This window comes from Charadrius vociferus, unplaced genomic scaffold (genome assembly GCF_000708025.1).
Source record: "Charadrius vociferus isolate BGI_N301 unplaced genomic scaffold, ASM70802v2 scaffold78, whole genome shotgun sequence".
NCBI lineage: Eukaryota > Metazoa > Chordata > Aves > Charadriiformes > Charadriidae > Charadrius > Charadrius vociferus.
This window is the reverse complement of record NW_009649927.1, coordinates 1,205,000-1,217,081: the sequence shown is the minus strand read 5'-3', so window position 1 is coordinate 1,217,081 and position 12,082 is coordinate 1,205,000. Positions and strand designations below refer to the sequence as shown.

General features: G+C 37.9%; 1 protein-coding gene across 1 annotated transcript in view; it reads right to left on the bottom strand.

The window, feature by feature from the left end:
- The window catches only part of DISC1 (disrupted in schizophrenia 1), a 231,484-nt gene that overhangs the window by 138,680 nt on the left and 80,722 nt on the right, over nucleotides 1-12,082 (bottom strand). The window contains 3 exon segments of the mRNA XM_009891161.1: nucleotides 2,378-2,613; nucleotides 6,594-6,723; nucleotides 10,012-10,162. Of these exon segments, the coding sequence (XP_009889463.1) occupies nucleotides 2,378-2,613; nucleotides 6,594-6,723; nucleotides 10,012-10,162 (517 nt within the window).

The window sequence follows — 12,082 nt, the reverse complement described above, 5'->3', positions numbered from 1 at the left end:
AGAGATCTGAAAACAAAAGGCAAGGAAGGGGCCACATGATAAAGTCAAGTCACACCACTGGACTGGAGATTTGTCTGTGCTCCCGAGGTGGTTTGTGCATTTTTCAATACAGCAGCAGGCACAGCATATACAACACTTAGGCAGATTTTGAACAGGATTTACCAGACCACAATGCCACATCATGTAGAGAAAACACCTACAAGGTGTTTTTAATTCAGAGAGAGCCACCATCTCCTGCAGAGAGGAGAGAAGCTGCTGAATAGGCAGTGAGTGATAGCTTGCTTCTTTGAAAGGCTGCATCAGCCAGGTTGTGACACATTCCTACCAGCTCACTTCGCTTTTAAGTTGGGAAGAAGAAATAAATAAAAAAAATATCTTGCACTTCATCAATGGACAGTTGCTAACTCCCTCAACAACTACGATCACCATGTCTCTCTCTCATCTCAGCTGAGTGCTATAGCCACTAATCCTCTCCACTTTCACTCTCCCAGTCAGATCTCTTGCCTGTTAGCCTTCTGACCTTTTGCCAGATTTTTGCTTTTGCATTCCTGGATACAGTAAGGCCCAGCTTAAGAACTGTGATGGACCACGCTCCCTGCCAGGACACCGAAATCCTTGTCAGGTAAGAGCTTACTCTGAGGCTGTAAGTTCAGATCCAGACAGGCTGTAGAGGACCTAAACGCAGAGTTTCCATGTTCTGAATCAAGGACTCTAGCCTCTACGTGACTATGCCATAGGTGGGCATCTACACCATTGCCATTAGTTCTGATCAGAAAAGGCTTTGGGGTTTGACAAGAGCACACAGCTATAACCTGACATAGGAGATTTAAACTGCTCCTGAAGGCCGTTGCAGATGCCTGCCTGAGTGTGCTTACTTGTGTAGCCCAAACCAGCATTTACCTGTCCCCATGTGCAATAGGGGAACTCCACCTATGGTAAAGAGAACAGAAGCACCTGATCATCGGCCCTGATGACACAACGTTGATCAACAAACAAAACTAAAACAGAAAAGTTCCATTCAAGGCATCTTTTAAAAATGAACAGAAAGGAAAGAAATTAATTCTAAGTCTTCATTAAAGTTCTGAACCCACTTCAAATAATGAATGCCTGTATTCCTTCAAGTAACTGAGTTATTCATGGTGCCATTGAGTGAAGAACTCTGCCTAAGTTCCTACTGAACCAGTCCTAATTTAACTCATCTTTAAATAATCTCCCAAATAATTAAGTGCAACTCAAATACTGTATCAGTGATGTGAGAGAAAAAAAAAAAATCCGAATATTCTTTTGTAAGCAAATCCAAAACTAAGAAAACTCAAATCAATGCGCAAGTTCTCAGACAGATTGCTTGAGACCTTTTATTCCTCAATCTCAGCAACACAGGTATAAGATACTATTCAAACAAACTAAACTTAATTCAAGAAACTATTTCCCACAACCTAATTTAAAATTTTAAACAAACCTCAAAAAAAAGAGGAATATGTCCTCTACGAAATGTTCTGCTGACTTTAAAAGAAAATCTGTATAAATTAGCACACATAAGCAGCAATTTCTCATGAATGTTAATATAACCAAACTAAACCAAATAAACATGAAGGGAGAAAAAAAACCTGCAAGCAACATAGTTATTGCTTAAGAAATGCAAGTTAGGATAAACAGGAATTTTATTTTGTCCTGGTGACACAGCAGCAGCAACACTTTCAAAGTTCCATCACCAACGTTCTATTGACTGCCAGTACAGTTTAGGCCCTGAAGCACTTCTATTGCTTTTGTAAATAAAGATGAGGTTATTTCCAAAAGGTTACCAAGAGTAGCTACTTTTCCATTTAAAAGAACCATATGCTGTGCATTTAACTGTAGGCGTCCTGGAAGTTTTCATGCTGTATCCCTTCCCCCACTAACTCAAGTCCACTGTCTGAGCCTAATACTCATCACATCAGACTTGATTATGATTGGAAGTTCACTGAAGCAAGAAGCATGTCTAATATTTATTTGGATGGTGCTTAGTACAGACTTTCAGGCAGTGAGAAATATGTTGTAATTACTGCGTTACCAAGCTGGGGAAAAAATTCCACCAGGTAACAAGGAATAGTTTAAACTGATGATAGATATTAACAGTTGATGGATACATATGCTTTCTGTAGGTGGCTCTTTACCATAAAAAAATATTAAGTGCAAGACTTTCAAATAATTAGTCTTCCTTCCTGAGGAAGTATATTAATATTAGAACTTCAACATCTGTTCTTAGAAAACTTTAAACTGTCTGAATCCAGCTAATTAGCTGGCACAATTACAAAGAAAACAACTGACAGTCAATTCAACAGCACATTGGGAAGACGCAAGACTCTACAACACTGACAACGTAATGAAATTTAAATACCTCTTTATTGTCCCTGGAAGATCCAGACTGAATGGAATCTGATAGGAAGATGCTAAAGTGTCATCCACAGCCTTGCTTATTTCCTGTAGTTCTCTCAAAGAAACGCAGCCAAGTAAAGCAGTAAGTTCACAGTCCTGTGCCTGAATAAGCCTATCTTGTTCTTCAATTTCTGTTCTTAGCTGTTGATCTTTTGCTTCTAATACGGCCAGTCTTGCTCGCAGGTCTTCAATTTCTTTCTGCATAGAACAGAAACCTGAGTTTACTATGAACCCTACTAAAGAAACCCCTCTGCCCCTAGAAAAATGCAGTACGAGTCTCAGAAGTAGCATGAATTAAGTTTGTCCAGTTTAGCACAACATTAGATGAGAAGACATTCTTTTGTTGACAGACAAAAATTCATTGTATTTATAAACTCTAGTGCTTCCACAGTCTGAAACACCACACCTCCATTTCAACACCAAAGTTCAGTTTCCTCTTCCAACACCAACAGGCAGCCACCTTTTACCTTTAAAATACACAGGTATTTCCCAAGTTAAAAATGTCCAAAAAAACCCCAGAATCTCAGTTCAACCACGACAACAGAATCTTGCTGCAGACTGGCAGCTAAAGTGATCAACCATCTATCTGTCCTCCTGCAGAATATCCCTGCAATGGTTCCTCCAGACTTCCAATCCAATGTCAGACACAGGATGCAAGTAGCGAACCACTGACTGTCTGGCCGGTCCTTTTTATTATTAAGATTTCATTTTAATTAAAAGCACAAAATACCTCCCTTGACTTAAAATTACCAGAGCTTCAATCTCAGTTGCACTCATCTTGCCAGAAGTTCAAACCCTATGCATTACGATACTGACATTCTTTGCAAGAACGCATTCTAATTTTTCCTTGAAAACCCAACAAATAGCTTGCACCCGAGGAAGGAACACTTCATGAAAGAGACTGGGTTGCTGAGTTAATAAAGTTATTTAATATATAGCCGTTGGCTCATTTGTCCCAGAATTTGAAAAGTGAGTTTTAAAAAATAAAAATAGAAAAAAAAAATCAAAGGAAGACTACTTGCTATCAAAGTAGTTGAATGCCATACTGGAGAATTTTATTCTATTCCTACATTTCTTATAGTCTCTGTGAAACTTTCTAAGCCGCTTAAACTATTATCTCAATACACAGCCACTGACTGAATGTTCACTATTTGCCATACAACCAACAAGAGTGGTCTCTGAAGTAGTATCTACAGACTCCCAACAGAAACCACAGCTCTTAATTCCATGCTCTAAAGAGATTTATTCTGGCCAAAACCCAAACCCAAAAACCAAAAACACCCCCAAAAAAACCCCCCCCAAAAAATCCCCCAAAAAAACCCAAAAGAAAACCCACAACTTTTCCAGGTAAATAACTAGGCATTACAAAACTGACATTAGAAATGACCATATAACTTTTTGCGGTAATTCACTTCTTCACTCTCTATCTGTAAAACGGCAATAAGAATATCTCTTCACCCAAAGCGATGTTACGGAGATAAAACTAAGTGATTTTGAATCACTGAGATGCCATGTTGATTAATGCTGTAAAAAAAGCCCATTCACAAATTAGTAAATCTGAATCCAAAAGAGGGGTTGAGTCACGTGCAGTAAAAGTGTTCTGGGGCCAAATACTGAGTAATGAAGATAAAATGCCATTCTGAATATCTGAACAAAGCACTTTCCATCTTCAGCAACATATGAGGCAGGGATCCAGGAAAAAAAAAAAAAAAGGCACACTCATATAATTAAAGACTCTTATAAAACAGACATACGATGCACAGATAACTGACTTTGGCATTTCTTTGCTTTTTGAGTGCTTCACTTTGAAACCTTAACATTCTTTTAATGTTTTCAATGTAACATAAGTGAAGTTTAGTTCAGTAATGCTCATTTTGTCAACAAACATACTTTCAGCTTTGCTGCACTACAACAAGCTCCCTGAGTATCACTTTAAACAAGAAACAGTCCTTGCATGTTAAAAGGTTGACTGGCTCAAAAATTTCAACTTATATTAGTGGCTGCACACTAGATTCATCAATTATTTTCCTCCTTTTTTGGTTTTAGATTTAGCGACAAGAGAACAGAGTGGCCCATGTTTCAACCCACAGGCATTTGTCAAGGACAGAAAGGTCAGCATGCCAAAAACATCAGTTTTGTTTCTTTCAGTCTCAAATTAGGCTCTTAGTGCGCATAAAGGACAATTCTGTCTCTGTGTTACTGGTTTGGGAATGCTGCCAAAATCTTAATAGGCCCTACTTAATACAAAGACCTTCATATTCTGTGAAAACGTAGTAATTGCCATCACTGCAATAAGCAACCTACATGGGAAGAGAAAGGAAGATGAACAGAATTTGGTTTTACAAACACACTTTCAGTACTGAAATGTTTTTACAACATAAATAGATACCAGAAGCACACAATCTGCATTCACAGAGAAAGCTGTTCTGCTCAGGAATAGTTCACAGGCATTCTTGGGAGAATGCAAGTTTTAGTCAGTAAACTGGAGTTCTCCTGTGTTCTTTTCCAGAAATGCCAAGAAGCCTTTAATGTGCTCTTGGTCAGCCTCCAGGGACAGATAAAAAAGGACTTAAAGTCTCAGCATGGAGCAGCAGATGATATTCAGCTCACTAAACATAAGTTGGAGTTTTACTTTGTGGATTCTAATTTAATCTGAGATTTCTAACACGTCAGCTAATCAGTACTGATTGTAAACCTCCAGCTTCACTTATGGGCTGGTGTTCTCCATGAAGTACAGACTGCAGTAGAAAGTAGAAACATTAATATGTAAATTTTAGATACCATCACAGGCTTTCAAATCCCTGAAGACAGGTGCAGAACCAACAGAAGAAAGGGCAGAAGGACAAGGAAAGTAAAGTAGGGCTGAGAAAAGTAAAAAATAATAATGATGATTTCAGATCACATGAGATTTTTGGCAAAAGCAATCCTTAAGGGATGCTGGGAGATACCAAACATCACAGGTCAGCCTTCTCCAGAACCTGGAATTTGTGATAATTTTGATCACAAATAGCATGCCTGTACAACGACGTGGCTAATTTGTCCCTAGTATAACTACACAGGAATAAAGATTCACCTAGGAGCAAGTATAAAAACATGAGCTAGCATGGAGTCTTAAGTACAGCAGTTTTCAGCTGAGTATCTTGAGGTGGTTGGTTGGATGTCTAGATTGCCAAAAATAGTTTTCTGGACATTGATAATGTTGAACTAGACCAGATCTTCTCTTATATGTTGACGAAATAAATCCAAACAATACAAAAGGTGACGACTGGGATGAAAAATACATTTCTTCATCTAAGTAACATTTTGCAATGGTCATCTAAGATGTTTTTCTCCATTTCTTCCTGGGTTTTATGTATATATTTATGTGTATACATACAGATGATTATACTATCACATCTGCCAAAGGAAGAAAAGTATCAAAAATAATGATATTTCAAGACAAGACCATAGGAAAAAAGAAAACAGACCTAGTAACTCTGTAACATGTCACATTGCCGAGTGTGATCGCCAAGGTTTAAAAGGAGGTGAAGCAAAGACTTGTACTAGACAGTAAACTAAGATTTTTGAAGGACAATGAAAAGACAGACCTACATTTTGCTTAAAAGGCTTGCAGATTTAAAATTGGACAGAAGCCACCTTAAAAACATTCCATTTGCCAAATTACCACATTGTGACATCACGTGTCAGTGCAAAGTTATTGTTGGCAAATGCTGACTGCTCTGTGATGATTCCTTCATCCTTATGAAATGCATCAATCATCTTTCAGGAACAAAAGCTGGTAAATCATGTATTTATAGTCAATTCTAACCAGAAGTGGATGAAAGACTGCTTCCTTCAAAACTTTTTGTCTTCAAATAAAAACTTCTGAAGATCAGTGAAATATTAAAATGGCACATTAGAATATAAACAGCACGCTTAAAAAGATAATGAGGAAAGTTAAAGCACGCACACAAGCCACTGAGCCTTCCAGTTCTGCTTCTCCATAATGAGATTAACACAACTCCTGTGGCTGCCATCTCCAATCATCACTTAGATTATCAACTGGACTACAGCCAAGGCTCTAATTGCTGCACAGAAGCAAAGTCACTATTACAATAAATTTATTTAATTCTGTGCAACAGCTTACAAGCTTTTCCCACACAGCACTGTTCTTATAGACATCCTCGCAGTCCTGTTACCTGTAACCATTTCTTTTCTTGATAAAGTCGGTGTCGTTTCGTGGCCGAAACCTGCATCCTCTCCTTGTAAGTGGATCTCAAAAGTTTATGTTCGTTTTCATGCCAAAGCTGGGTTTCTTCATCTCTAACCCTTTGAAAAAAAATGACAAGAGCTAAAAATTAGCATTATCAAAGTATAAACATCTCAAAGATTAAATAGATCAGAATGCTACATGTTACCTTCAGAGTCATAACACCCCATCACCAAAACAATTACATGTTAAACAGATACAGTTAGAGAACAAGAGATTTTTCCTTGGCATATCTTTCTTTATTATTTCAAACATTTACACTGTTTTTACAACATGCTGAAGGAGGAAAAAGGAAAACTTATGTAGCTTCAGGCTTCCCCCAGCTTCTTCATATTTCAGAAATTTATCCATCACTGCCTTGAATGAGACAAAACTAAGGCATGTAATTTCTATCAATACAGAGAAAATTCTCTTAGACAGAAGTTTAGAAACTTGCCAAAGCCATTTTTGCAGCTTCTGTCAGCTTTTGGAGACTACATTAGAGATCATCTGGAGTGTTTGCTCCACGATGCCAAAATTTTACTTCTCTCTTGCACAGCGAGTTCTTTCAAAATCGCAGTCAGTGGGATTCCTCACAGTGGTCGGTACAACCCTCAACTGTAAATCTTTGCATGATTGGACCCCAAGGTAATCAGTGCATCACATTAAGTGTCACATCTATAATCAGCCTCTCAAAATACACCTGCAAACAACGCAAACCTATTTTGTCTTCAATGTTCCTGCATAAGGGCACGTTTGTTTGCAAAGCCAATTGCATTTCTGTGTCCATCTCCAGAGACAAGTGTGCATTTCCACGTAAAGGGTACAGATGCATTTCAGTATCTTGTTTAAAAAAATATTGTCCCAAACAAAGAATGTTTTTGAAGCACAATTTCCCATTGTAATCTTGCAAAGCAAACAGACCCATGCCACATACAAAACATGCATCACAAGTCTGGTTTAAGCATGATTAATCACACAATTATGATCTCCATGCACAGCTGTTTAACAAGTGTGTAGAACAAGAGGTTCCTGTCTCTTCTGCAGGACCATCAGAAAACACGCATGCTTTACTCCCTCTCTATGGGCTGAAGAATGTACTGAAAGAGCAAAATAAAAACCATCACTAAAATAAATGGCATTAATACTTAAACAAAATAGACATAACTACAGTGTAACTGTATTTCTGTAATAACAAAATAGATCCAAGAGCCACCCATATTATGAGGTCCTAGGCCATCACTATGTATGTGCCTTACAACCATTACAGACTACTGTGGCTCCAACCAGCCATGCTTCACAGAAGCTCTGAAGCCGCCTTCTTTTAGGAAGAGCTGCATCTTTCCAAGTGCTGTATGCAATAGAAATTTCCAAGTGTCTGGTCAAAATTTAGGAAACGTTCCATGATAAACATAGGTTATTCTCAGAACCTCCTTGGAAATCCCGTGCACACCTGACTACTTGGTCTTGAGGAAACAGAAACCAGATCCCTCTGATGTCACCAAACCTGGGTTATTGCATGAACAGCAGCATTGTTCTGAAGCTAAACATAACCAAACCTGGCTCCTACCACCTGTCCCCTATGTTCTGTGTCAACATCAAAAGCATTCGCCTAAAAACTCATCCCACAATTTAATCAAGTAAAACAAAACAAGTGCATGAATTTCAGTCTCATGTATTGAACAAATAACCTGCCATACACACTTATTTTTAAAAGTTCTTTATTTGCAAAAAGATGAGACTGGTTTAACTACAGTAAAATCGCAACGATCTGGTCTTCTGGCGCTAGTCTGATCATCTTTTTAACTTCCCAGCCGAAAAAAGAAATCTTGGGTATACTGGTTTTGTTCCGATTCAAAATGAAAATAAAAACTGAAGCCTACACATTTTCCTTGAAGGAGTGGCTACGGTTTCCACCCTGTACTATCTAAAAACACTGTTGGAATAGAAAAATTGTAAACACCCCGACTGAAGATAAAGGGTACACTTGCCACATCAACAAGAGAGTCAAGACCACAGACAGCAGTGTGAAAGGCTACAAGAATCAATTGAGAAAAAGAAAGGGTGTTACAACAACAGTCAAACTCAAGCTCAAAGAAAGGAGTGTGCACAAGACAGAAAAGCGAAGAGGATATTCATCTGACCCTGAAGAATGGCACTGCTCTCAGACCTGTGCAAAGAGAAGAGTTACAGATATAAACATCTGAAGAACAGGAACACTTTCATAAACGTATATATTTTATACATAAATATATATACACACATTATATAGGAAAAAATAAGCAGACTGTGTATTTATAGGATGCTTTAGTAACTCAATTTCTATTACATCTAAGACAATACCACCTTTAAAGCCAAAATCATTATTACCAATTAATGCATAGATCGAACATGTCTTAATGACAAAATGCAGAATGTTGTATCCTAATCTTTAAGGAATGGTAAAACAGCTCCTTAGAGGCTCAGGTAGTAGAAGGAAACAGCTCCAAGGGAGTGCAGCTTCTTTTAAACCTGCCTCATTACTAAATAATATAGAGACCAAAAATACCCTTAAAATTCCCAAATTTTGCAGTAAAATCCTATTATCTGTACTGATTTTATCCAATTTTCATGTCTACCAAAAATTACACCCAAATGTATTGATAAGCACACTGCAGCCTTTATATGTACAAGCTGCCAGAAAACAAAAGGTTTTTCTTCTTTCCTTGTACTTGAGAATAGCTTCCAATACCTATCAAGAATCCTCTTACCAGCAACAATAACATAGCTGAAGACAGACATAGAAATTGAGACAACTTTTTCTTCCTAAGCTAACTACTTCCCTTGGGTCATCCAACACATCTCGTATTCCCCCAACCTTTGAAGTTGTTATTCCTTCAAGAGAAGGCTGAGAATTTATTTTTGTGACTTTGTACAGTACTGAGCACATTACAGCCACCTAACAAGTGACGCATAAAAGGAAGCTCCCAAAGATCTATTCATATCAAAAAAGAATCTGTTTTTACTTTAGATTTAAATATTCTTTCATTGCCTGAAAAAGAGCATCGGAATTAACTCCACAGGGAACCATTGCTCAAGCTGCCTTGCTGTTGTATGCTCAAGCTGCTATGTCAAAGATTCAATCCCACTCCCACTCGACATCAGTGAGAAAAGTTCCATTTAATTCACCAGTTCATCATGACCAATATTTTTTGGGGCAATTCTGAAAGTATTGTAGAAAGGAAAACGGGGGTGACGGAAGGGATTTTCATAAAAAAGCTCCATATTTATATGTTAGAACTCTGAATTAAAATTATTCATAAATTGTATTCCACATTTTGAGACAAACAGCAGCATCATGTTACACAATAAGGAACCAACAAACTTACCGATGATCAGCAGCCCAGCGCAATGCTGCTTGAACTTGGGTAACGAACCTATCCAAAAAGCTGCTAAGTGAAGGATGCCTTGAAGGAAGCTGAAATTTTAAAGAATTTTTCTCCTTCTCAAGTTCTTCCAGTTTTCGTCTAAATTTATCAGCTAAAAATTAAATTAAAAAGAAAAGTTACTTAACAGTGACAAAAAGGTTCCATTTTACCTGAAGAAGAAAAAAGGTCAATCAACAAAAAGTAAAACTCACCTCACAGACAGTTCTTCCCCTTTTGATAAAATATATCAGTCTGTTTTGCTCAAGGATGAATTACTAAGACTACAATAGAAAACATCAGATAACCAGGATGCTAAGCTACTTTCTTTATGACAAGGACAAAACCGCAGGCTTTCCAGCACTTTCACAGAGTTTTAATTTGGTAAGGCTCCAAAGAATTGGCTCAAAGTTATCTTCTGTGCTCTTTTCTTAGAGTAACAGCTCTGAATTCAATTCTAAGAAAACTCCTACTCTTCGCCGCTCCAGTTTTAAAACAATCTTAGATGGCAGTTACACATTTAAAGTCTGACCTTTTAAAAAATTGCACTGTTATTAGGTCAAGAACTGAAGAATCGCATATTATATCTCAGCAATATATTCCAGCAGAAAATGCAGGTGCAATTATAGCAATTAAACAACTATCTTATTCCAGGCTCTCCTGAATTATGCTTATTTTATCATCCAACAAAAAGATTTACTTTCAACTTTAAATAAAAATAACAGTGGTCCTTAAGTGTTGCTTTGACTCTACCATAGCTCTATAAATTTCTTTACCACTTCTCTATATAAATTAGTTCTTATTTGTTTTCTGTCCCTGTGTAGAAAACAAAAGGAACATAGTTCCAATTACACATTATTATTTCTGGTACGTATATTCTCTATAGTGCCAGTCTACTAACAAAATTACATACCTGACAGATAACAAGCCTGGTTGGTCCAAGCCAGAACACCTTTGATGATACATTAGTCAAATCGGAGAGTTTTGAGCTAGCCCACAAATGGAAAACCCTTTACAGTTCAGTACTTTCCTCGTGACCTCGCTGTCTACAATTTTGTGTGATTAGCATACCTTCCCTTCTAACATTTTCAATACAACATGTTACTATCAGAATAACATCCATCTGTGCGTGCTTTTCACTGCTTATTTTCCTTCTTTATCCTCAAAGGGATTTTAAGAAGCAGGGTTGTTTACATTTGCTGGTTTAGTAAAATGATCCATTTTTTACAATAATCTATCATTAGTATTGATCTCCCTTCTCCTTCTGTGCTGACGGGGTGGAATAAAGACACAGAACATACTAATGAGATCTTCTCCCTCAGCCAGCAGACCACTCCAGGGTAGTTAAACTCTTGTTGTTATTAGGTTGCAAAACGTCACCAGAAGGCTCTAGCTGAAATGATGACCGCCCAAGTTACTGCAGGGGTGAGACCTTGCCCTGACAATCATATGTACACATGCGCATACCCTTTCTGCAAAGGAGAAACACCTTTTCAGCAGTGGAGGTGAACCACATCTGCGTTGTGTTTCTCAGGGACCACAGCTGAACAGATTCACATCCTATCCCTGTCACCACAAGGAAACAGGAATTTGGGCCCAGATGAGACTTCTGAGCCCATACTTTGACCAGAAAAAAAAAAATATCAGCGTTTGCATTTTGTGTGGAATGTCAAGCATGGTCATCAAAAATATCACTGTTACAAACTGAAATGTAAGGGTTGAATTGTGACAAATGAGCGCTGAATGCCAAAACACACGGGAACACCTCTTCTTACTCAAACAATTCACCACTGGGCTTCCTGGGTTACCCAAGTGGGAGTTGTGACAACCCTTTACAGCCATTTAACAATGTTGTCATTGTTCTTCAACATAATTATGTTCACACTGTGTTTGCGTGTCCAGTTGTTCCATCACTCTACTCCATCCTAGAAACAGGCTATTTTGAGAAGGAAAACAGATGAGGGGATCCACATGCCAATTCATTTTTCTCCCTCTCATTAATTCTTGGCTGCATCCTGCTTTATATATTCCAGTC